Source organism: Cervus canadensis, chromosome 4 (assembly GCF_019320065.1).
Source record: "Cervus canadensis isolate Bull #8, Minnesota chromosome 4, ASM1932006v1, whole genome shotgun sequence".
NCBI lineage: Eukaryota > Metazoa > Chordata > Mammalia > Artiodactyla > Cervidae > Cervus > Cervus canadensis.
Window position 1 is genome coordinate 66383825 of NC_057389.1, and position 23331 is coordinate 66407155.

General features: G+C 33.0%; 1 protein-coding gene and 1 pseudogene across 1 annotated transcript; both read right to left on the reverse strand.

Annotated features, from left to right (window-relative positions):
• Positions 1–488: 488 nt before the first annotated feature.
• On the reverse strand, positions 489–11213 carry LOC122440860 (annotated as a pseudogene).
• A 5964-nt stretch (positions 11214–17177) lies between these two features.
• Positions 17178–18134, reverse strand: LOC122440861 (olfactory receptor 2L8-like). The gene has a single exon (XM_043467547.1). The coding sequence runs from the start codon at positions 18132–18134 to the stop codon at positions 17178–17180; it is 957 nt and encodes a 318-aa protein (XP_043323482.1).
• Positions 18135–23331: the final 5197 nt, after the last annotated feature.

Sequence of the window (23331 nt, forward strand, 5' to 3'; positions counted from 1 at the left end):
AGGAAACATCAGTTTACTGTATAATTGAAGATATAGGGATAAAATGAACAGATATTTGAAACTAATTTGCTTCTAGTTTCTCATACAAAGTCCACAAATTACAAGAAATTTGAAGGAAATATTTAAGATACCAGATTAAATATATATTTGATTAAAATTAAAATAATTTTAAAATTGAAATTATTTTTACATAGAAAAAATAAATGTTTGAAATTGATTAGGAAAAATATACAATGAAGTAAAAAGGATAAGGCTTGAAATTATATGTATACATATATATGTGTATATATAATGAGATACTTTCATATATATATTTACAACATAATATTGTCTAGATATGAGTAAGCTTCTTCTCCTCTAGATTAATTTTTGTCCTTGAATTTAATGATTAGAATAACAATAAAATGATATTTCAAATTACTGTTCACTTGTATGTGTATACAGACACACACAAGCCCTGGGCACTCATGTCAAAAGATGCTATATTTTCACAGAGCAGATTCTCTTAATCTCAGGGTTCCCATCACCTCCTTGTTTCTCAGGCTATAGATAACAGGGTTGAGCATTGGGGTGAGGATGGTGTAAAAGACAGCCAGAACCTTGTCCTCTGTTGGAGATCAAAGGATTTTGAGTGTAGATAAGTGTAGGCAAAGGACATATAGTAAAATGTTACCACAGTAAGATGGGTGCTAAGTTGAATAAGCTTTCTTCCTCCCTTAAGCTGACTGCATGTGATAAACAGCAAGGAGAACATGATCATAGGAAAAAGCAAAACCAGTGAAAAGCAATAAAAGAAAGAAGCTTGTGCTCACAAATACTGTGTACTCATAGATCCAGGTGTCAATGCAGGCCAGAGTCAACATGGCTGGGACATCACAGAAGAAATGATTGATGGCCCTGGACTGCACTAAGAGATTTGGAAGGCGTATATGGTGTGGGCACTAAAGTTGATAGACCCATTATCCGTAATCCTATTATCATCAACACACACATTCTTCTGCTGATTCTGATGGGATAGTGAAGAGGAAAGCAAATCACCACATAACGATCATAAGCCACAGATGTCAACAACAATGCTTCTGTACCTGCTAAAGTCATGAAGAAGAAGCTCTGCATTCCACATCCGGTGAAGGAGAGAGTTATTTCCAAGGGGAAAATTGCAGGCCATTTTAGGGACAATGGTGGAGATGTAATTTAGGTAAATAAAGGGGAGCTGACTAAGTATGGGTGTGTGGAGATGAATGTCCTGAAAGATGAGAAGGATAGTAAAGAGGTTGCCAAACAGAGCCACTAGGAAAATGAGAACAATGAGAATAAAAAGAAACGAGCCAAGTCTTGAAGGGGGAACAACCCCAATAAGATGAAATCAGTTGATGGTTGATTATAAGTTTCCAAGGGTCATACATATTATTTTTCCTAAAAGGCAGACACAAAGGCAAGTGAGTTAAATATAAAATGATAAGCTATTTTGTTACATTATTTAAAATGTTACAGCTCTTAAAAGGTGGACTGATTTTATAAATTTTACAAAAAAGAAATCTTAGTTTTGAGCCAATGATTAAAATTTGAAAATGTAAACATTTTTCACCAAAGTGTTTCCAAGAAATCTTTAAAATTACTTTAAAAAATATTATTACTATGTCATTAGGATAAGTATGTTTTACTGATCTACAAAGCTAAATTAATATCAATAGTTGATGTCATATTCAAAATATATGCATAGGAAATCAGTATAAATGCATACACTATAAAATTCTACTATGAAAAACTATTTAAGGCAATTAAGAATTTTTTTTCATATTTAAGTTGAATAACATTTGTTGGTTCCTGCGTAGTGCTAAGTCACTTCAGTCATGTCCAATTCTCTGTGACCCCATAGACCATAGACTGCCATGCTCTTCTGTCCATGGGATTCTTCTGGCAAGAACACTGGAGTGGGTAGTCATGCCCTCTTCCAGGGAATCTTCCCAATTCAGGGATCGAATCCATGTTTCTAACATCTCCTCTATTGGCGGCAGGTGTATTCTTTACCACTAGTGCCATGTGTGAAGCTATTAATTGTTTCATCTGTTATGAAATCGAGAATGAATCCATATGTCATGTAACATGTAAGCATAGTCAGTCTCTTCCGCCTCCTCCAAAGAGAGGAATTTCTGAATGCTGTGGTTAACATAAAACCTATGTCTGAATATCTATCACACACTTTGTAGCTTTCAAGAATCTGCTCAAGTTCTGCCAAACAGCATGTGTTTTATATCTTTCCAGTTCTCTAATTCTTGTGTGTTAGAGAAACAATGATGGCAATCTTATTCATTTACTTTTTACCTTTTATTTTCCTGTATTTTAAATTCTTTCTAACTGTACATTAGTGTGTAAATTTAAGCACATATATTTAAAATATCTCTCTCCTAAATCCCAGTCATTCTGATGATAGCAAATAGATATGTTATAAATTAAAAAAGAGCAAGTGAGCATAAAGCACAATTAGAGATGAATATTTTAGGATCCTCTGAAAGAAGAAATTTGAACAGAGGAACAATTGGTCAATTAAATGGAAAAAGGAAAAAGGAATCTTTGCATGGAGGTCAGAAGAATTCTCCAGAGACATTGCAAGTGGAAAAGCTCTACAGATTATGTACTGTTATATTTTCAAATATGATTTTAGAGCCAAGTGTTACCAGACTTTTAAGCAAGTCTGTACCTAAAAGAAGAAGATGCCTACAACTGCACATATACAAACTCAAACATACATTGATACATATTCACACACATAAACAATACATGATGAGATAAAATAATTGGAAAATGTAGTAATGATTACATTTTAAAATTAGACCTGTATCTTCAAATATGTATGACACATTATCATTCCATACTATAAAGAAATATCATTAGACATACATAAAAAAAATCAGGTAATAAAGCCTCTGTCAAATTAAAAAATAATAATTGATAAAAGATTTAGCAAAAGTTTCATAAACAAGATAAATATATATATATATATATATATATATATATATATATATATATCTCAAAATAAGAGAAAATAAAACAGCAAAAGAACACAAAAAGATTGTCCTTTGGAAAGGATATGAGGCTAAGAGAATTAGTAGAAAGAAAGCAATACATATTACTGTTATTCCTAGAAATGCCCATAACAAAATAGTAATGGAGTTAATTATTAAAAAAAAAAACTATTTTTTCAGAATTTATATATTTCAACCAACATATTCAAGCTATGTAAACAGATCACTAAAACATAAGTGAGAAAAATGCTTTATTTAAAGTGTTTCCTTGAGAATCCTAAATGTCTTTATAATATATTTTGGGAAAATTCTCATTTTTGCCTATGAATTCACAATTCTAAAAGAGTCTTGACAGAGAAAATACCAATAGTGAGAAGAACTATCTGTATAGAAATACTAGATAAAATATCCTTAGGTTTTGCAGTAATTTATATTTTTATATTTTAGCAGTATATAATAGATGATGGCCAATTACTGTCAACTTTGCCACCCCAGTCACAAAATGTAATGTAACTATGTTGAAAGTATTGGGAAAGAAAAAAGCATTGGAGGTGGCTGTACAAGGAGTGGGTAAGTCTCCATTCAGTGTCCATAGCAAAGAGTCAAGAGATGGTATTTGATATTTATAATTAGGCACTAGAAAATTAGTATATTGCTAAAAAATACATGGCTCAATAGAGGAATGGATTAAAATAAAATATTTGCCTTAAGGATAAGGAGGGGTGAGTTATGAAACTGCTGTTTTGTTCTATAGGCTATTAAGATCATGTTCTTGTTTTACTTAAATAAAATACAAAGCTTATGGCATGATTAAAAATTGAACTCACAATTGACATGATATTCAATGGTGAAAAAGAGAAAGCTTTTGCTTTACGAGGCAGAAAGGCAAACGTGTATACTTTGACACTTTCAATTTGCATAGTACTGGAAGTATAGTAATCTTAGTTCATAGGTGACATAATCTTATATGTGTAAAATTATAAAGAGTCTACCAAAAATCTGTTCTAACTAATAAATGCAGCAAAATTGCAAGATATAAAATAAGCTATATTTCTATACACTGCTAATGTATAATACTAAGGAGTATTTAAGGAAACAGTTACAACTTCATGATGAAGAACAAAATGCCTAGTAATAAACCCAATAAAGGAGGCAAAACATGTGTTTACTAAAATTTACCAAACATTGCTGAAAGAAGTTGAAAAGACAAGTAAATGGAAAAACATTTTGTGTATATGGGTTAGAAAACTGAATATTGTTAAGACAGCAATACTATTATAAGCAAACCAAAAGTGCAATGAAATGTCTGTTATAATTCCAATAATTTTTGGTAGAAATATAAAAATATATCCTAAAATTCTTCTGAAATCTCAAGTTACTTAGAAAAGTGGAAAGAAATCTTATAAAATATTTGAAGAACACAATCTTCTGACTTAAAACTTACTATAAAGCTGTGGTAATAAAAACAATAAAATACTGGCATAAAGACAGATTTAAACCAACAAAATAAAATGAAATATCAGAAAAAGTCTTTAATCTTCAAATATGTGATCAAATGAATTTGAAAAGCGTCTCTCAACCATTCTATGGGAATGTCGTTCTATCAAATGCTCTTGGGAAAAGTGGATACTCACATGCAATTAATAAAATTGGGTCAATGTCTTACATCATATATAAGAATTAACTGGGTCAAAGTGGCTAAATACAGAGCTAAAAGGATAAACTGCTAGATGAAACACTGTGGGAAAGCTTCATGCCATTGAATTTAGTTGTGCTTTCTTGGATACAACACTAAAATCACATGTAACAACAACAGATACAAAAATAGATAAGTTAGATGTTATCAAAATTTAAAAAAAAATCTGTGCATTGAAGAACTTAACAAGTTGAGTGAATAACCAACTCACAGAAAAATATTTTCAAAACATGTATCAGACAATGAATTGATATAAGGAACATATGAAAAACTACACAACTAAGTGACATCAGAGAAACTAATATGAAAATGGGGAAAGCACTTGAATAAACATTTTTCCAAAAAGAAAAAAGATTAAAAAGTGGCCAAAAGAATAAAAAAGATCCTCTGTATCACAAATTATTAGGAAAATTCAGACCAAAAGAACAATGAGATACCACTTCTCACCCTTAAGTGATACCTTATATCAAATAAACTGAAAATAAGTGTTGCCAAGGATGTGAAAAATTAGACATGTGCAATGCTGGTGGGAATGCAAAATGGTGTAACCACTGTAGAAAGTGCTATTGTAATTTTTTTTAAACAATAAACATAGAAACAGCATGTGATTCAATAATTGTATTTCTGAGTATATACCCAAAATAAATGAAAGCAGAGTCTAGAACAAGTATTTGTACACCCATGTTCCTAGAAAGTTTGTTCTCAATAGCTAACTGGTGGAAGTAACACAGATGTCCACCAACAAAAATGTCCACACACAAACATACAAATATTTTGCATATATGTATGTATGAATGTATATGAATATTATTCAGTCCTTAAAAGAAAGAAGACTATCTTACATATAAGAATGAATGAATCTTGCAGATATTATGCTAAGTAAAATAAGCCATTTATAACAAGTCACACACATGATTCAACACACTTGGATTACTCAGGGTTGTAAAATTAATAGAAATGAAAGTGGAATCGGGGTTGCTAGAGACTGGGAGGTAGGAAAAATGGAATATTAGTGTTTATTGGATACAGAGTTTCAGTTGGGTAAGATAAAAATATTCTGGGGTCTTGTGGGTAATGTTTGCACAGGACTGTCCATGTACTTAATGTCACTGATCTATACACTTAAAAATGAATAAAATGGTAAATATTAAAGTACATATATTTACAAAAATAAATAAAAATATGTTTAACTGTAACTGAAATTATTCTATATTTGCAACACCATATATATTGTATAAAACCTATGGCAGGTTCCTAAACATATGTAGAGAAAATAATATTCCAGTAATATGTGGCTTATGACAACTTGGCAAAAAAAAGGGGAAACATTATATATTTTATAAATAGTGTTTGGATTTAACATGATATAACATGCTAAAATATCCCATGGTATACAATTTATAATAGTTATTTAATTATTGAAAAGTAAAAGATATTTGAAATTACCAATGAAATTATGATCATTCCCATCTATTATATCTTATACAGGCATTTTCAAAAATGTTTCCATGAGGTAGTTAATATTTTCACAGTCTAAAGGTGAAAAAAAAATGCCAAATGGAAAAAAATGAAGACAGCATCATATCTCATATTTGATTCCATGTATCATGACCACCAATGGAGTACTCTTTGGATATTGATGTTGCATTGCTATAGAGTTCTGTCCCATTACATAAAAGACCCCTGCATGTGACAGGGAAGCAGTCTCAACTTTCACATCAGCCTTGAATTCTTCAAGGTCTAAAATGGAGAGATACATTTTTTCTTAGATAAAAGCAATTCAAGTAGCTTATTTTTTTTTCCTTTTTCATTGTGGTTTTATCCATTGGAAGAACAATAAATAACCCATTTCAATTTACAAAACATTTTCAAACTCTTTGATTTGAAAGATTGCTTTAAAAACATTTGCAATCCAGGCATCAGCCATGATGATATCTAAAGGAGAAAAAACATAGCAGAGAATAATGCTGAGTTTTGTTTGAGGGTGAAAAAAAAAAAAAAGCTTAAATCTAGACTGACCAGAGAAGAGAAGTTGGAATCTTTTATTGACCAACTTCATAGTTTGGCACATGGAATGTGTCACAATATATTCTAGGATTAAATTGTATCTAATCTTGACCATAATAACTTGACCTTGAAATTACCACTGACATTTTATAGGAGATTAAATGAGATTCAGAGATTTGAAGTGAGTTTACCTTAAAATATATCATTTGGATAGCTGGATTCTCAGTTATCTGTCTGTCTGTCTGTCTATGTATTCATCTACCTAAATGCATGTCCTATATCCCCTATCTTATACTTCAAATATTAAACACTTTGAGTTAATTAATCTGAAAGTGGGGTGCACTACTTTTTATTCATAAACACAAAAAAGAACTGTAAATGAAAAAAGAATAAAAAGAAAATGAAGTAATTAATATAGAAATTCTATACACGTGGTAGATCAAGTTAATTCAGTGTTAACTCATTCTGACATATTCTATTTAATTATATCACTTGACCTCACAACAAGTTCACATACTATATTACCAAAAAATGGCATCTCAGAACCTCTAAATACAATGCAATTCATGTTTTACTCCCAATACAAAATTGTCCCTACTTAAGAAAATTCACTTACAAAGCAACAACCATATTATCAGCTGTCCAAATTAGACTGTATATATTCATACTTAAATGATGGATAAAACCATCCAAGTGCTGCCCAATTTTCAAATTGAATTACAACTGACCAACTCTTACATCAATATGCATCAATTTCATGGCTGACCTTTTCTATCCTATGCTTATAGAGTTGAAGATAAAATGCTGAAAAAAGTCTCATTGTAGTGGCTCATATATTTTATAAAACCTACAATTTTAAAGCTATAGTTTAATTAGTAAAAAGATAAAAAATTGAATCTTCAAGATATGAAAAAATAGTGTCCTCTAGAATCTGGATAATGCTGAATCTTCCACTGAAGCAAATTTTTTATCCTACAGTGTACTCACTTTTGATCAAAACTACCCCCAAAGATCATTCTTAAAAATAAAACTGGTAGAGTATTTACAGAAGTACAGCAAGAATGTATATTCACTCAGGAACGATTTTTAATTGGTTTTGCTGAAAGGGTTATAAAAATTTTGATTTTTTTATTTAAAAAATTTGATTTTTATAAAAAAAATTTGATTCTACTTTTAAAATTGTCTAAAGCACAAGACGAAATGTCAGAGAAATGTGTATCACCACCTCTCTTCTTAAGATCCCTGAAATATTGTAAATGCCTAGACCTTCCTCAACCTGACTTGCTTTAGTCATGTGTAGAGGCTTGGAAATCAGCAAACCGAGTTACTAGATCAGTTTTACTGGGAGATCTTTGGATGCATTAGTCATATTAAGTCAATGATGGTTCCTAAAAATTGACTTATAAATCAATTTAAATTTTTATATTAAGAATTTTTAGATTGTCATTATTTATTTAGAATGACAGCATTGTAGCATGGCTGTGTATAAATGCTCAAACAGTCCATCTATTTCTTTTTTTTTTAATTAAAAAAAATTAATTGGAAGATAATTGCTTTACAATATTGTGTTGGTTTCTGCCATACATCAACATAAATCTGCCATGGGTATACACACATTCCCTATTTTAAGGATACATAATTTAGTAGAAATTATTTGTTCTCTTGTCTAAGCAAACCTCAGTTAAATAAAATATTCTTTTCAGAGTTCCCTGGCTAATGGGAGGCCTGGATGTATTCATTCTTTATTATAAACAAAAGATCATAATTCTGAATAAACTTATCTTAAGCACTTGTTAAAGAGTCTTTCCTCGTCTGTGTTGCTGCTGCTGCTGCTGCTAAGTCACTTCAGTCGCATCTGACTCTGCGCGACCCCATAGACGGCAGCCCACCAGGCTCCTTCAGTTAGTATTAGTACCTTGTATCTCTGCATTCTCACAAATCCAATGGCTTGGTCAGCTGACAGCAGAATGGTAGGCTTCTTTGAATTATCCAAACAAGTGTACCTATTAATCTATCATCTCTACAACTGACACGTAAACCTAATTAAAGCTCAGGAGCAACAATGATTCTAAGACTATTTTATCAGGAGATTTAGTCTAATGCTTGTTATTATTATTGTTCTTGTATTCATTTAGAAATTTCCACTGAGACTTAGTATGTACGTTATGCCCAGGATGGCCATATGCCAAGTTTGGGGAAGTAACTCTTTTAAATTTTTTAGATGTTTTCACAAGTGAGTTAAGGGTCCAGTCAGTGAAGAAGGAAACAAACACATCTATTTATATAATCCAATATCATTATGTCTCTAAAGTCTTTTAGATCATCTATTTTATATATATTGCAGTTTATAATTGGACGATAATAATATATCTACATATATTAATTTACCTTTAAGTTTTAAATATAAAAGCCAACTTTTATTAAATTAAGTAGAATGTGATTAATTTAATAAAAATACACAAGCAGAACAATTAAACATATTACACATATGGGAGTTATCTTTCACTGATTTTATGTATTACATATTTTCAGTTGTTTCTATTTTGTTGGAAAAAAATTAAACTATAAAACAGTTTTTACTTGTTTAGGATGTAGCACTGTGTTGTGCCCAGTAGTGTCCAAATCTTTGGGACCCCATGGTCTGTAGCCCCCCAGGATCCTCTGTCCATGGAATTTTCCAGGCAAGAATACTGGAGGGGTTTGCAATTCCTACCGTAGGCGATTCTCCCCACTCAGCGATCGAAACTTCATCTTTGTCTCCTGCATTAGGAGGTGAATTTTTTACCACTATGCCACCTGGGAATGCCCTTTTACTTGTTAAACTAATAATAAAAATGATGATAATACTTTGGTGCAATGATATTTAGAATATATTCCATAGTGTATTTTACTGCATGTAATACCTTAAATGTTCTACATTCCTCATAGTGTATAGTAAGTGAAATAACTACATCTTTTATTGGTAGTGTAATATTGATCTAGTTTAAATGTTTAAAAATAATTTTAAGTATATTTGATTTTTGAACTATAGTGTGTCTATTAAAGGCTTCTTTATGTTTAATTTATTTTGAATTCTTTGGGCTTAATGGATTTAAATGCTGATTTATCTCCTCAGATTTGGGAAGTTTATTTTTTTTTTTTATCCTTATTACTTTAAATATACTTTCTGCATCCTTTCTCTTTCTCTGCTCCTTCTGGGGTTCCTATAACTTGTACATTGTTTGCATACAAAACTTTATAATTTTTGTAGCACTTTTAAGCTTCTTTTTGTTCTCTATTCTTTGTGTTATTCTGACTTTGAGCTTACTCATTCATTCTTTGGATTAATCAAGTCTGCTGTTTGTCTTTACTGATTTTTTTTTTTTTCCCGAGCTTAGTCACTGTTTTCTTCAGTTCTAGAATTTGTTTGGTTCTTTTATATGGGTTTAAAACTTTTTGCTAAAACTCTGATTTTGTTCAAATACTGCTCTTATTTTGTTCAGTTCTCTGTGTTCACTTTTAGTTCACTAAACTCTCCTTAAGACAAATATTCTGAATTCTCTGCTGGGCAGGTTTTAGATCTCCATTTCTTTAGGGTCAATTGTGTGTGCTTCATTTTTTAGTTTAGGAATGTCATGTCCCTCTGACCCTCATGAAACTGGTAGCCTTGAATTGGTGTTTGTGTAACTGAAGAAGTAATCACTATTTTCATTTTTTATAGACCAGATTTGACAGGGAAATTTCTGTAGTAAGCCTAGTCAGAGATTTTGAACAGGTCAGCAGGCAGCTATCTAGGGTAGGTTTGCTCACATGTTCCATGGGTGGGTGGGTTTGATGTTCAGGTCTACATTAAAAGTGTATGGTCAAAAACTGTATGTTCATTTGACATTTTTTCCTCAATAGTAGAACTTGAAAGAGGAATAACCTCTCTTATTCCTGTGCTTCACTATACAAGGGAAAGAATGAACAGCTAAACAATTCTTCCTACCCTCATCAATGTGTCTTTTCCCATCTCTGTACTCCATCTGAGTGCTATAATCCCTCCTTTGGAAACCAGAGCTCTTGTGTTGATATCTTTGTGCATGGAAAGCATTCATGTTTTTGTAAGTGATGAAGGCTGTAATCTTTTATTCCACCATCTTCCTGACACAATCATCATGTGTGAACAGGTTGTCATAGCCCTGTGCTGATTCAGAGCAGTACTGCAGCATTTCTCAGCAAAACCACAGAATGAATTAATTCTGAAATACCCCTTTACTCCCTTTTGAATACATCAAAAAGAAGTGAGTATTGAATGCTAATACCTCCCCACAAAACACCACAAAAATCAAGCATGGTATAGAGTCATAGCACTTGGTTTATCATAGAGAAGAAGAAAAAAAAAACTTGAAATGTAAATAAAATCATGAATTTTTATTATTCTCCATATTTTTAAAATTTCTGTGTCAGTCCATTTGAATTATTCATAAAATCACACAACTCAGTGAATAATCACATTTACCCATGTTGAAAATGAAACACCATTCAGTGTTGCCCAAATCCAGGTGACAAATATTTTCATAAAATTTTTTAAAAAATATCCATGAAAAAAAAAATCCATGAAATCATAAAATAAAAACATTCCCATACTATGATACTTGTATTTAATAGACTACAGATGTCTAATTTTTTTAATAAAATTACATAAACAGGGTGAAATATGTTTTGATAATAAAGAATTAAAACGAAAAATCTTTTCTTCTCCCATGAATTTTCCTAATAGTAGGCAATCACAATCAGCAGCCCATATTTTTGGTAGAAATTTTTGCAAGCTAATTCTATTAACTGTGTGGTAATACAACATGCTATGGATATTCAAGATGTGCTTTTGAGATGCAACAACTTTGAAGACAGAAAAAATACTCAGTAGAAAAGTTCTGGGCATATTATGAAGAAAAGAACAAGCCACTGATGATTAACAGTTAAAGGTTTATATGTATATCAAATAATTTTGTGCATTGTGTGTGTGTGTTTGTGTGTATAAGAATTTTGCCTCAATAAACCAGGGGTTGGGGGATAAAAGCATGTCCAATGACTTAGAACTTCCACACTGAGATTACTTCCAAAGACATCCAAAATGCACCTTCAAAAATATTCATAGCAGAAGAATTTGTAATCATTAAACCCTACAGTATTCAAATATGTCCATTAATAAAAATGTGTAAGTAAATAGAGGTTAGCTACCAGATGAGGTATTAAGTAGCAAGGCAAACTAATAACCTACAAAAGTGCAAGTAAATATTAGCAGACATAATGTTTAAGAGAAGAAGCAAAAAAGCACATGATCTATACAAAAATTTGAGTGGATTAATGATTCTATGCCAACACAAATTATAAAAAGGGTTACTTTTAAGGAGATAGAAAATGAAAGAGAACACATGGATGATTCGTGAAGTACTGATTGCAGTTTTTTAGAAAGATAAAACAGTAAGTGATCCATGGAATGATGATAATAATAAAAAAAAATTGTGAGTCATGCCAGTTTATACAGACAACTGCCTTCAATTTGCTACCCAGGTGGCACCAGTGGTAAAGGATCTGACTGCCAATGTAAGAGACCCAATCCCTGGGTTGGGAAGATACCATGGAAAAGAAAATGTTAATCTACTCCAGTATTCTTGCCTGTAAAATCCCATGGACAGAGGATCCTGGTGGGTTACAGTCCACGGGGCCGCAAAGAGCCAGACACAACTGTGCACACACATATGCCTTCGATTTAGTGTGAAGACAGCAGAAAGTTTTAGGTAGGAAGTTGTGCTGTATGATCCTGCAGGTGTAGGGATGCACCAGCTCAAAGGAGATAATTGCTTCTCACACTAATGAGCATAACATCATCAATATGTATTTTGGCTATATAACTCCAAGAGGAATTTCAAGTCAGTCTGGACTTAAATAGAAATAGAAAAGGAACAGAGTCTTATGTTGGGAGACTACAGTCACAGTAACATGATCAACTCCAGACTTTCCTAGACTATGAGAATAAGCAATAATTGTAGTTGAGATGTTCCCCAGAAAGGCACCTTTCTGGAAAACTTAAAAGATGCACAGCCTTTGAGATGTCAGAAAGCGAGATTTTTCTGTAATGTTTCCACAACTTCATGTTAATTACTGAACTTCAGGGATGGCTTTTCTACAAGCTCTGGGTCACTTTAGGGCACCAGGCGATAGAGACACCAATGCTTATCATCTAATTTCACAAAACTTGATAGATCCTGTCTCCCATCCCCCTCTTTCTTTCTCAGTTTTTATTTTTATTTCTCTTTCTCTATCCCTATCCTCTGCTACCTTTCATTGAGTTTATCCAAACAGGGTCACAGAAATAATTTGGGAACTGATCAAACAATTAAAAGCCAATTATATTTACTTTTTCATCTCTCATGTCTATTTCCTAAGACAGTGTACCAAAAGTAATCTTATCAGATATTCCTATATCTCACTGTACTGATCCAATAAGTAGATAACTGAGATGTCACCATTTGAGGAAATATGAAAGATACAGCATTTTTGAGAAGTCAGACTGTAAGATATTTTCCTGTACTGTTGCCATTGTGTTATGTTTGTTATTAGATTGTAGAAATGGCTTTTCTACACAGCTCTGGGTCACATTAGGTCTCCAGGTCCTAGAGAAACAAAGGCTGATTCACGAATTTTACAAATTTTTGATAGTCTCTCTCATCTGCTACTTTTCATTGTGTATATCAAAACAGAAGTAAAAATATTCTTTATGGGTTACCCATAAATTATGTTTTATTTTCCACCCTTCGTGTCTGTTTCTTCAGACACTGTACCAAAAACAATCTTCTCTATAACTAACCGTGAAATGAAAGTGAAAATCTCTCAGTCCTGTCCGAATCTTTGCGACCCCGTGTACTATACAGTCCATGGACTTCTCCAGGCCAGAATACTGGGATGGGTATCCTTTCCCTTCTCCAGGGGGTCTTCCCAACCCAGGGGTCGAACCCAGGTCTCCTGCATCTTTACCAGCTGAGCCACAAGGGAAGCCCAAGAATACTGGAGTGGATAGCCTATCCCGTCTCCAGCAGATCTTCCCAACCCAGGAATCGAACCGGGGTCTCCTGCATTGCAGGTGGGTCCTTTACCAACTGAGCTATAATGGAAGCCTTATACTGATGTATAGGTAAATAAGGTGGGCAGTGTATTCTTGGTTAATCAGAAAGTCTAGAATGCAGTTATCATTATTACTTTTTTTTTTAATCTGAACTTTCTTTTGATGTGTCATAAGAATTTCAGTATCTGTGATAGAATACAAATGCTCACTTCCCTGCCTGATTTGCTGCTATGGCCAAGATACATGCTTACACTATGCATTCAATCCTTCACTTGCAGGGTTTAACTTGGAATTGGGTCAGTCAAAGAACCAGAGTAAGGGAATAACCTCTAAAGGAACATGGATACAACATAAATACATTTATCACATTTCTGGAGAAGCCTATAATATGATTCTGATGCTCTAAATGCCACTCAGAAGGGATAATGGACATATCTTCACAAGACTCAGTCTCATGTTCACACTGGATATAACACCTGACTGTAGTGTTTTCTAACATAATTCAGCCAATTTCTAAAGACTTTATAAGTTGTTCAATTCTTTTAAGTATGATGTCAGCAGTTTAAAATGGGTTAAATTTATCTATGTATTTTGGTTAAATATCCATGCTGCTGCTGCTGCTAAGTCACTTCAGTCATGTCTGACTCTGTGCGACCCCATAGACTGAAGCCCACCAGGCTCTGCCATCCCTGGGATTCTCCAGGCAAGAACACTGGAGTGGGCTACCATTTCCTTCTCCAAAATATCCATGCTAATCCTGTTTAATTCCAAATCTCATTTTGATTCAGTTGGAAAATATTGCCAAAAAGTACCCTTATGAAGAGAGGGTTAGAATCTGGAGTAGGGCTATAAATACAGGGACTGAGGAAGAGAGAGATTAAAAATGTACAAGTAGAAAATACTAAAATTTTTAATGACACAATTGTTTGCTGCAATGAAAGAACAAACATTTTATGTTAACTTGAAATTGTCATATTGACTCATTGTTTTGTGAAAGATGTCTCTGTGTCCCCCATAATACATGAAGTGCTAGTGTTTGCTAACTGGTCTTAAGCAGTAATTGTCTTTTTTGTAGATGGTGATTGCAGCCATGAAATTAAAAGATGCTTACTCCTTGGAAGGAAAGTTATGACCAACCTAGACAGCATATTAAAAAGCAGAGACATTACTTTGCCAACAAAGGTCCATCTAGTCAAGGCTATGGTTTTTCCAGAGGTCATGTATGGATGTGAGAGTTGGACTATAAAGAAAGCTGAGTGCCAAAGAATTGAAGCTTTTGAACTGTGGTGTTGGAGAAGACTCCTGAGAGTCCCTTGGACTGCAAGGAGATCCAACCAGTCCATCCTAAAGGAGATCAGTCCTGAGTGTTCATTGGAAGGACTGATGTTGAAGTTGAAACTCCAGTACTTTGGCCACCTGATGTGAAGAGCTGATTCATTTGAAAAGATTCTGATGCTGGGAAAGATTGAGGGCAGAAGGAGAAGGGGACAACAGAGGATGAGGTGGTTGGATGTCATCACCGACTCAGTGGATATGGGTTTGGGTTGACTCCAGGAGTTGGTGATGGACAGGGAGGCCTGGTGTGCTACAGTCCATGGGGTCACAAAGAGTCAGACATGACTGAGCAACTGAACTGAACTGAATATTGTTAGTGATATTTTTTAAAATTTCTTCAAATTTTAGAGTCATATAGTTAAGAGAGATGAGATAAATCCTTGAACAGCAAGAGATTATTACATTTTTCTGTGTTATTACAATGTCATCACTGGCTGCTTGTGATGGAAAAATTCCCCTTATTTTTCATTTGGAGAGAAAGTTTATAACCAATTCCCATTCTATGAACTAAGTTTTTATCCAGTTAACACTCTAATAAACACTAAATGCTTTATTGATAAGCATATAAAAGTATTAAAATTCATATCATCACTTCAAATTTCTCACCCTGTTACTGGAATGTAAAGTTGCAATTATTATGGAAAACAGTATGAAGTTTTCTCAAAAAATGTTGATATTGAGCTAACATATGATCTAGAAATCTCACTTCTGGGTATATATCCAAATGAAATGAAATCACTATCGCCAACAGATATATCCACTCTCCAGTTTCCTTCCACACTATTCACAATAGCCAAGACATGGAAATAGCCTAAGTGTCCATCAGTGGGTGAGTGGATAAAGAAAATGTGGTAAATATCTTACAGTGGGACTATCACTCCACCTTAGAGAAGAATAAAATTGTATCACTATGACAAAATAGATGAACCTGGAGGACAATAGTCAAAGATATGTTCACCAAGATGCACAAAGACAAATACTGCATGCTATCACCTATGTGGAATGTAAAAAAGTTAAAACTCTTTCTTAAAAAGTAAAATTGTGTTTACCAGGGACTGAGGAAGGAGGGAAATGGGATCTTTTTAGTCAAAGTGTACACAGTTTCAGATACACAAGCTCAGAGAGTTCTGAAGATCTAATATAGAATAGGGTGAGTATAGTAAATTATTGTACTCTAATATATATTTGAAAGATGCTGAGACAATAAATTCTGGGAATTTACTGTAAATTCTGAGAATAGACAGTGCTCATTAAAAATGCACTATGTAAGGTGATGGATAGATTATGTTAATTAGCTTGATTGTGGTAATGATTGCACAATGCATATGTATATCAGAAAGATTCCACAGTGGCTTAGCGGTAAGGAATTCGCCTTCAATGTAGGAGACATGGGTTCAATTCCTGGGTCAAGAATATTCCTTGGAGAAGGAAATGGCAACCCACTTGAGTATTCTTGCCTGGGAAATTCCATACATAGAGAAGCCTAGAAGGCTACAATCCACGGGGTTATAAAAGTGTTGGACACAACTGAGCAACTAAACATCAACAACAACATGTATATCAAATCATCAGGCTGGAGACCTCAAAAATATGCAATTTTATATGTCAATTATACTTTAATAAAATCAGAAGGCATACATTAATATATAAGTGTTGTTTTGTTACCAGTTAGATCAGGTCCACCCTAAATTGTTTGTTGTTTTTCAGTCCTAATTTTGGGAGATTAAAAAGTATTGTACAATTTATATGTTGACTGTTCTCACTAGTTCAGGTATTTTTACTCATACATGTTAGTAAAACTTTTTTTTCCCACAAATTAATTGAAAATACATTTTCTTTTTCTTGATGGAAAAAAAACTGGATCACATAACAGAACAAAAATTAAGCCTTAGAATATAAAATTATTATGCAAAAAACTTCAATTTTTTAAACATCTCTATTAATTTCAGTTCCTTTACTTTCAAAATGAAATATCACTTTTCTTTATGATGACACAGAACTAAATTGACTAACTGAAGCCTGCAGACTAAGGTAGATAGTTTGTATCCATTTTTACAGAATAGATTCTGTGAATCACTCTCCTCAGGGCTCCCTTCACCTCCTTGTTTCTCAGGCTGTAGATGATGGGATTAAGCATTGGGGTCAGGATAGTGTAGAAGACAGCCAGAACCTTGTCCTCTGTTGGAGATCGAAGGGATCTTGGGCGTAGATACGTGTAAGCAAAGGGCATATAGTAGAAAGTCACCACAGTGAGGTGGGTACTGCAAGTTGAATAGGCCTTTCTCCTTCCTTCTGCTGAGTGCATGTGATAGACAGCAATGAGAACATGGCCATAGGAATAGGCAATACCAATGAAAGGCAGCACAAGGAAGAAGACAGTGCTCACAAACACTGTGTATTCATAAACTGAAGTGTCCATGCAAGCCAGATTCACCATGGCTGGGACATCACAGAAGAAATGATTGATGGCCCTGGATCGGCAATAAGGGAGATGGAGGACATATATGGTGTGAGCACAAGAGTTGATAGAGCCCATTATCCAAGATCCTGTTATCATAAGGACACACACTTTTTTGCTCATACGAACAGGATAGTGGAGAGGAAAGCAAACAGCCACATAACGATCATAGGCCATAGATGCCAATATTAATGCTTCGGCACCTCCTAAAGTCAAGAAGAAAAAGCTCTGAATCCCACACTCAATGGAGGAGATAGACTTGTTTTCAAACAGAAAATCAGAGGCCATTTTGGGGACAATGGTGGAAATGTAGTTCAGGTCAATGAAGGAGAGTTGAATAAGTAGGAAATACATGGGTATGTGGAGATGGATGTCCAGGAGAATGAGAAGGATCATCGATAAATTGCCAAGCCAAGCCATTAGAAAAATCAGAATGATGAGAATGAAGGTGAATAGCCCAACTTTCGATGGTGGAAATAACCCCAATAAGATGAAATCAGTAGATGTTTTGTTGTAATTTTCCATGAAGTGTTCATTTAGTGTTTCCCTAAAGACAGACATATATTATGTATAGAGCAATAAGCTATCTTTATTATTTTAGTGAAACTGATTTATTTATAAAAACACAGTGCATACATTAAAAAGAAATTATCTTACCTCTTTTGAAAAAAAAAAATATGCCCACTGTTTGCCTGACAATAAAGTCTTGGTTACACAAGTATCTGTTTACAAAATGTTTTATAGAAATCTATGAATTTGTGAGAATAATGTATTTCTCCAGTGATGTTCTTAGGATACAGATATTTTATTTCTCTACATAAATTCAAGTAACATCAAAGTCAGAACTTACACTTTAAATATATGCATAGAAAATCAGTATAATTGCATAAATTATAGACCTATATTTGAATACATCTTTATAACCTTTATAGAACAATTTTTTTTCTTTGTATTTAAGCGCTGATACCCCTGAAAGTGAGGTAGTCCATCAGTTCATGTTGCAGACCTACCCTTTTTTAGTTATGCTTGCACAAAACTAACAAATCAGTTTTCTTAGATGGCAAATATCATTATGTGTTTCTTTGTTTCAGGAGTCTACCATGAACCTTATTACCAAATAGCATTTGTGTCAAGCCATTGTCTTCCTCTTCACCCAATTTCTGAATGCTCTAGTTAAATCAGACCCTTTTCCTGAAAATCAACTCTCTAATTTCACTGTGGTTTCCATAATTCAGCTCAAGCTCTCCTGAAGAAGACATGCATTCTGTTCATCTGCTTCTCAAAGTTTATATAGCATTATATTTTGCTTTTTGACACCTTTCCCTCTCATTCTTTTTTTCTTTTTGCTTTATTTATTAAAATTCTTCCCGTTTCTCAATAAGTGTGGGGCTATGAACACATATTTTAGCACATGTTCATCATAAAACTCATCTCACATAATAATAAGAAAAGATAGTGAAAGTAGAGAAGAAACTTGAGAAAGGAATCATGGATGTGAGAGTTCAGAAAGTTTGGGAATAAAAAATTTTGAGAAACAATTATTCCTTCACTTAACTGGAGAAGGAGAAAGAACAACCTGGGAGTCTTCTAAATGTAAATGAGTGGGCATACTCTCTAGAGAAAATTCCATCAGTGAGCAAACTCAGAATGCTTTTCTTAAAAAAGAGGTTGCAGTACTTACAGCTTCATAATATTGCTCTAAGACCACAGGTTATCAGACTTTTGAGGAATTTTTCAAGTGAAAGAGAGATACACAAATAGACACAATTAAAAATTATTGAGAAAGATATAAGAAACCTTAATAAAAATTATTCATATCTTCAGAGAAACTTGAGAAGTTTTTAGATCACAGTGGCAAATATAGTGTTATATAAAGGAAATGCTAAGTAATATAAAGAAAAAGCTTTGGAAAATTTAAAACTTTAAAAAGACAATAATTAATATAATATATTCAATTAAAATTTTGAAAGATAAATGGGAGAAAACCTATCAGAAAGGAAACCATAACAATAAAACATAAAAGTTTGATATTTAGAAAATTAATATAAGATAAACCAACATATCATGGGTATTCCTAAAAATGCATATACTACAATAGTTATGGAGTGAATATATCAAACAAAAACATTTCTCCAGTGCTTTCATATGTTAGCAACAATATTCAGAAACCTTGGAAAACAGAAAAATATGAGAAATAATTTATTAAATGATATTTTCTGATAATGTTAACATCCCTTGAAAAACATTTAGCAGTTATCAGTATAGTTGCTCTGTCATGCCCAACTCTTTGTGACCCGATGTACTGTAGCCCACCAGTCTCCTCTGTCCATTGAATTCTCCTGGCAAGAATGCCAGAGTGGGTAGCCATCCCTTCTCCAGGGAATCTTCCCAACTCAGGGATTGAACCCAGGTCTCCTGCACTAAAGGCAGATTCTTTACCATCTGAGCCACTAGGGGAGCCCTAAATCTTCTTGAAAGAAATTATAATACAGTGGGAAGAAGCAATGACAAATAAAATACAGTTTCACAATTATTATATTTTCACATGAAACCAATAAATTATAGAAGATAAAACAATGTCATCAGCCCATTTCCCCAGACACAAAGTGGAATGTAACTATATGGGGGGCATGAGAAGAGAGGAAAAGGGTGAAGGTGGTGATGTAAGGAGGGGGCATCTTCCATCCTTTAGCCTGTGTCACAGATGAAAGACTGGTTTCAGAATTTTGGAATCAAACATTAGAACATAAGCATATCAGTTTTAACTATGTAAATTCTGGAAAAAAAGAAATCAGATTATTTCTTAGTGAGTAGGACAAAAAAGCTTGGAAACTGGACAAAGTATAAGCATGAAGGAGAAGTAAGAAATATAAATTTTTATTTACCAGCCTCACTGGGTAACTGACATGTGTCAAGGATTGTACCAGGATTGTTTATTCAACTCTTAAGGTTGATATAACCATCGACATTTTGTAGATGATGATAAAATATTCAGAGACCTTAAGTGACTTTCCCTTGATTCCTTGCTAGCAATTTAGATGTTAGATGAATAGATAGATATTTGTACATTAAAATATTAAAAAGAGATATTATGTTTTATCCCTCAGTTTTGTTTTGTTTTTTTTCTCTTGTGTGATCTTAGTTTCCAAACCAGGGAGAGAACCCAGGCCACAGCAGGTGAAGTACTGAGTCCTAACCACTGGATCTCCAGGAAACTTTCCTATCTCTCAAAAATTTTGAGGTAACCATTATGAAAAAAAGAATAGTTTTCTTTTAAAATGCTTTAAACTAAACTAAAATAAAATGAAACATTAAAATGCATGATGAAAGAGGGTTAAGATGTACATAAGAAATTACTTTATGCCCAAATAAACTGGTCTAGTGTTTACATTTTACTGAAAACTCTTTTCCCCTATTTTCTGCTGTCCTTACCATATTTTCACTTGTTCCCTCCAACAGTTCAGTGCTAATGAAAATGTACACATTATTCTCAGAACCTCTAAACTGACCTTAATTCATATCTGGCCACCAATACAAAAATGTCCTACCTGCGAGATTTTGATTACAGAGATACAGCCATATTATCTTCTTTGAAAATCAGCTTGTAAATGTATGTATTCAGAATAATTATTCAGTTAATCCATACATCGTGATGAGGAAAATCTAATAACATCTTTCAAGGGTTGACCAATATCAAAATGAATTGTAAATTGTCATTACAGAAATTCACTATATATTATTTCCTTGAATAGATTTTTTTCTGTACTTTATTCAGTTGATAATTAAACTTAAGAAAAGTGTACATACTACTGATTCTTATATTTATAGAAGAAACAGATTTTCAAATACAGTCTCATTATTAAAAGAATGAAAAATTCCTTTCTATAGGGGTGCAGTGAATTATATAACATTGTACCTTGATCAAGTGGCAGATCTGGTGAGATGACCACTATGAGTGAGACAATGGTGTGGTTTTCTTTGAAGTAGAGATTTTCTTTTCCTGTACAACTTTGCTTTTGACCAAAGGCAGTCTCAAAGAAACAACTTTTGACTACTCAATAAATCTGGAAAATTTGCTGTGATCATTTTCATAGGTGAAACAAGACTGTGTATTTACCAAGGAAACCTTAAATTGGCTTTGCCAGAAGTTTTATAAAATATTTTAGACTAGTTTTGTTTTTGTTAATAGTCCAGTTGTAACAAACAAAAACAGACTCTTGACCAGATATACATGGGTCTCATCCTCTCTTTGCAAGATCCCTGAAAGAGTGTGAACGGTTGTCTTTCTCCAAAGGAAAGTTACTCACCAGTGAGACAAAAATCTTGTAAAAAAAAATTAAAAATTACCCTATTAGTTTTCAGAGAATTTTGAACCTATTGTCACCATAAAGTTTGCCTAAGTTCTTTGAAATTTTTGGTCATACTTGTACCTGAATATTCATAGATAATAATTATATTGCATTGCCAGTAGTTATTTAGAATTTACAGTGTTTTAAAATGGCTTTCAAATATTCTGAATCACCAGAACAATATCTCTGGGATCCAGCCAAGAATAATTCTCCACAATATCCTTTAATGGAATTTGACTTAAAATTCCATACTTTTTCCAAGTTTTTATACAACAGATTCTACTAAAAAGGACCAAGAGTATATAATTTGCATTACTTTAGTGATTTGGATTAATATTCTCATTAAATATTTTAGTATGTATATTTAATTGTACACAGAATGTAAAGTATGAAATTTATAAGAGATATAGTGCACACAATATTTGTACACACAGCTTATAATACACAGAAACCTAAAGGTAAAACATTAGTGGCTACATTTGAGACATATCTGAAGCAACAATGTATTTTCTAAATTTAAAGTTTATCTTACAGAAATTATTCAGGTATTATTAGAAATAGTGGATGTGTTTCAATTATCCACATTTTTTGTGTACTTCTAAATTATATATTTTCATGAAATTCCACAATGATGAGTCATATTACTAGATAGAAACTAGGAAGATGGGTAGGCTAATAACTTGAGAGAGAAATAAAAATGATTACTAGTATATATACTTTGAGCTTGGATTCATATTAAAGATTTGTTCACTTTGCTTTACTGAGTAAGCATGCAATATAGAGTTTAGGGTCAAAATTATGTCTAATCTTAATTCTGTCAGACATGCAAACTGGGATTGGTGGATTTAACTCTATGAGCCTCTATAAGTGAGCAAATTAAAATCACAATAAAATATAATCTCACACAGTTAGAATGGCTATTATCAAAGAACAAATACAAGAAGTGTTGCTAAGCATGTGGAGAAAAGGGAATTCTTCTTCAGTCTTGGTGAGGATGTAAACTGATACAGCCACTGTGGATAGTATGAAGATTTCTCAAAATATTAAAAATAAATCTAGCAATCCATCTTATAAGTATGTACCCAAGGGAAATAAATTAATATTACAAAGAGATTTCTCTCTTCTTATGCCTATTTCAGCACCGTCCACAATAGCTAAGTTTCCGCTAATAAATAAATTGATTTTTTTAAATGGGAAATATATACATGTATATGTATATATCCCACTGAAATATTACACAACCTTAGAAAGAATATACTTCTATTTGCAACAACATGGATGAGCTTAGAGGAAATTATGCAAGGTAAAATAAGCCAGACACAGAAAGGCAAATATTGCTTGAATTTACTTTTACCTGGAATTTAAAATAGTCA

Excerpts from the sequence above, each read along its gene's own strand:
- LOC122440861 (XM_043467547.1), bottom strand. The coding sequence starts at position 18,134 with ATGGAAAATTACAACAAAACATCTACTGATTTCATCTTATTGGGGTTA.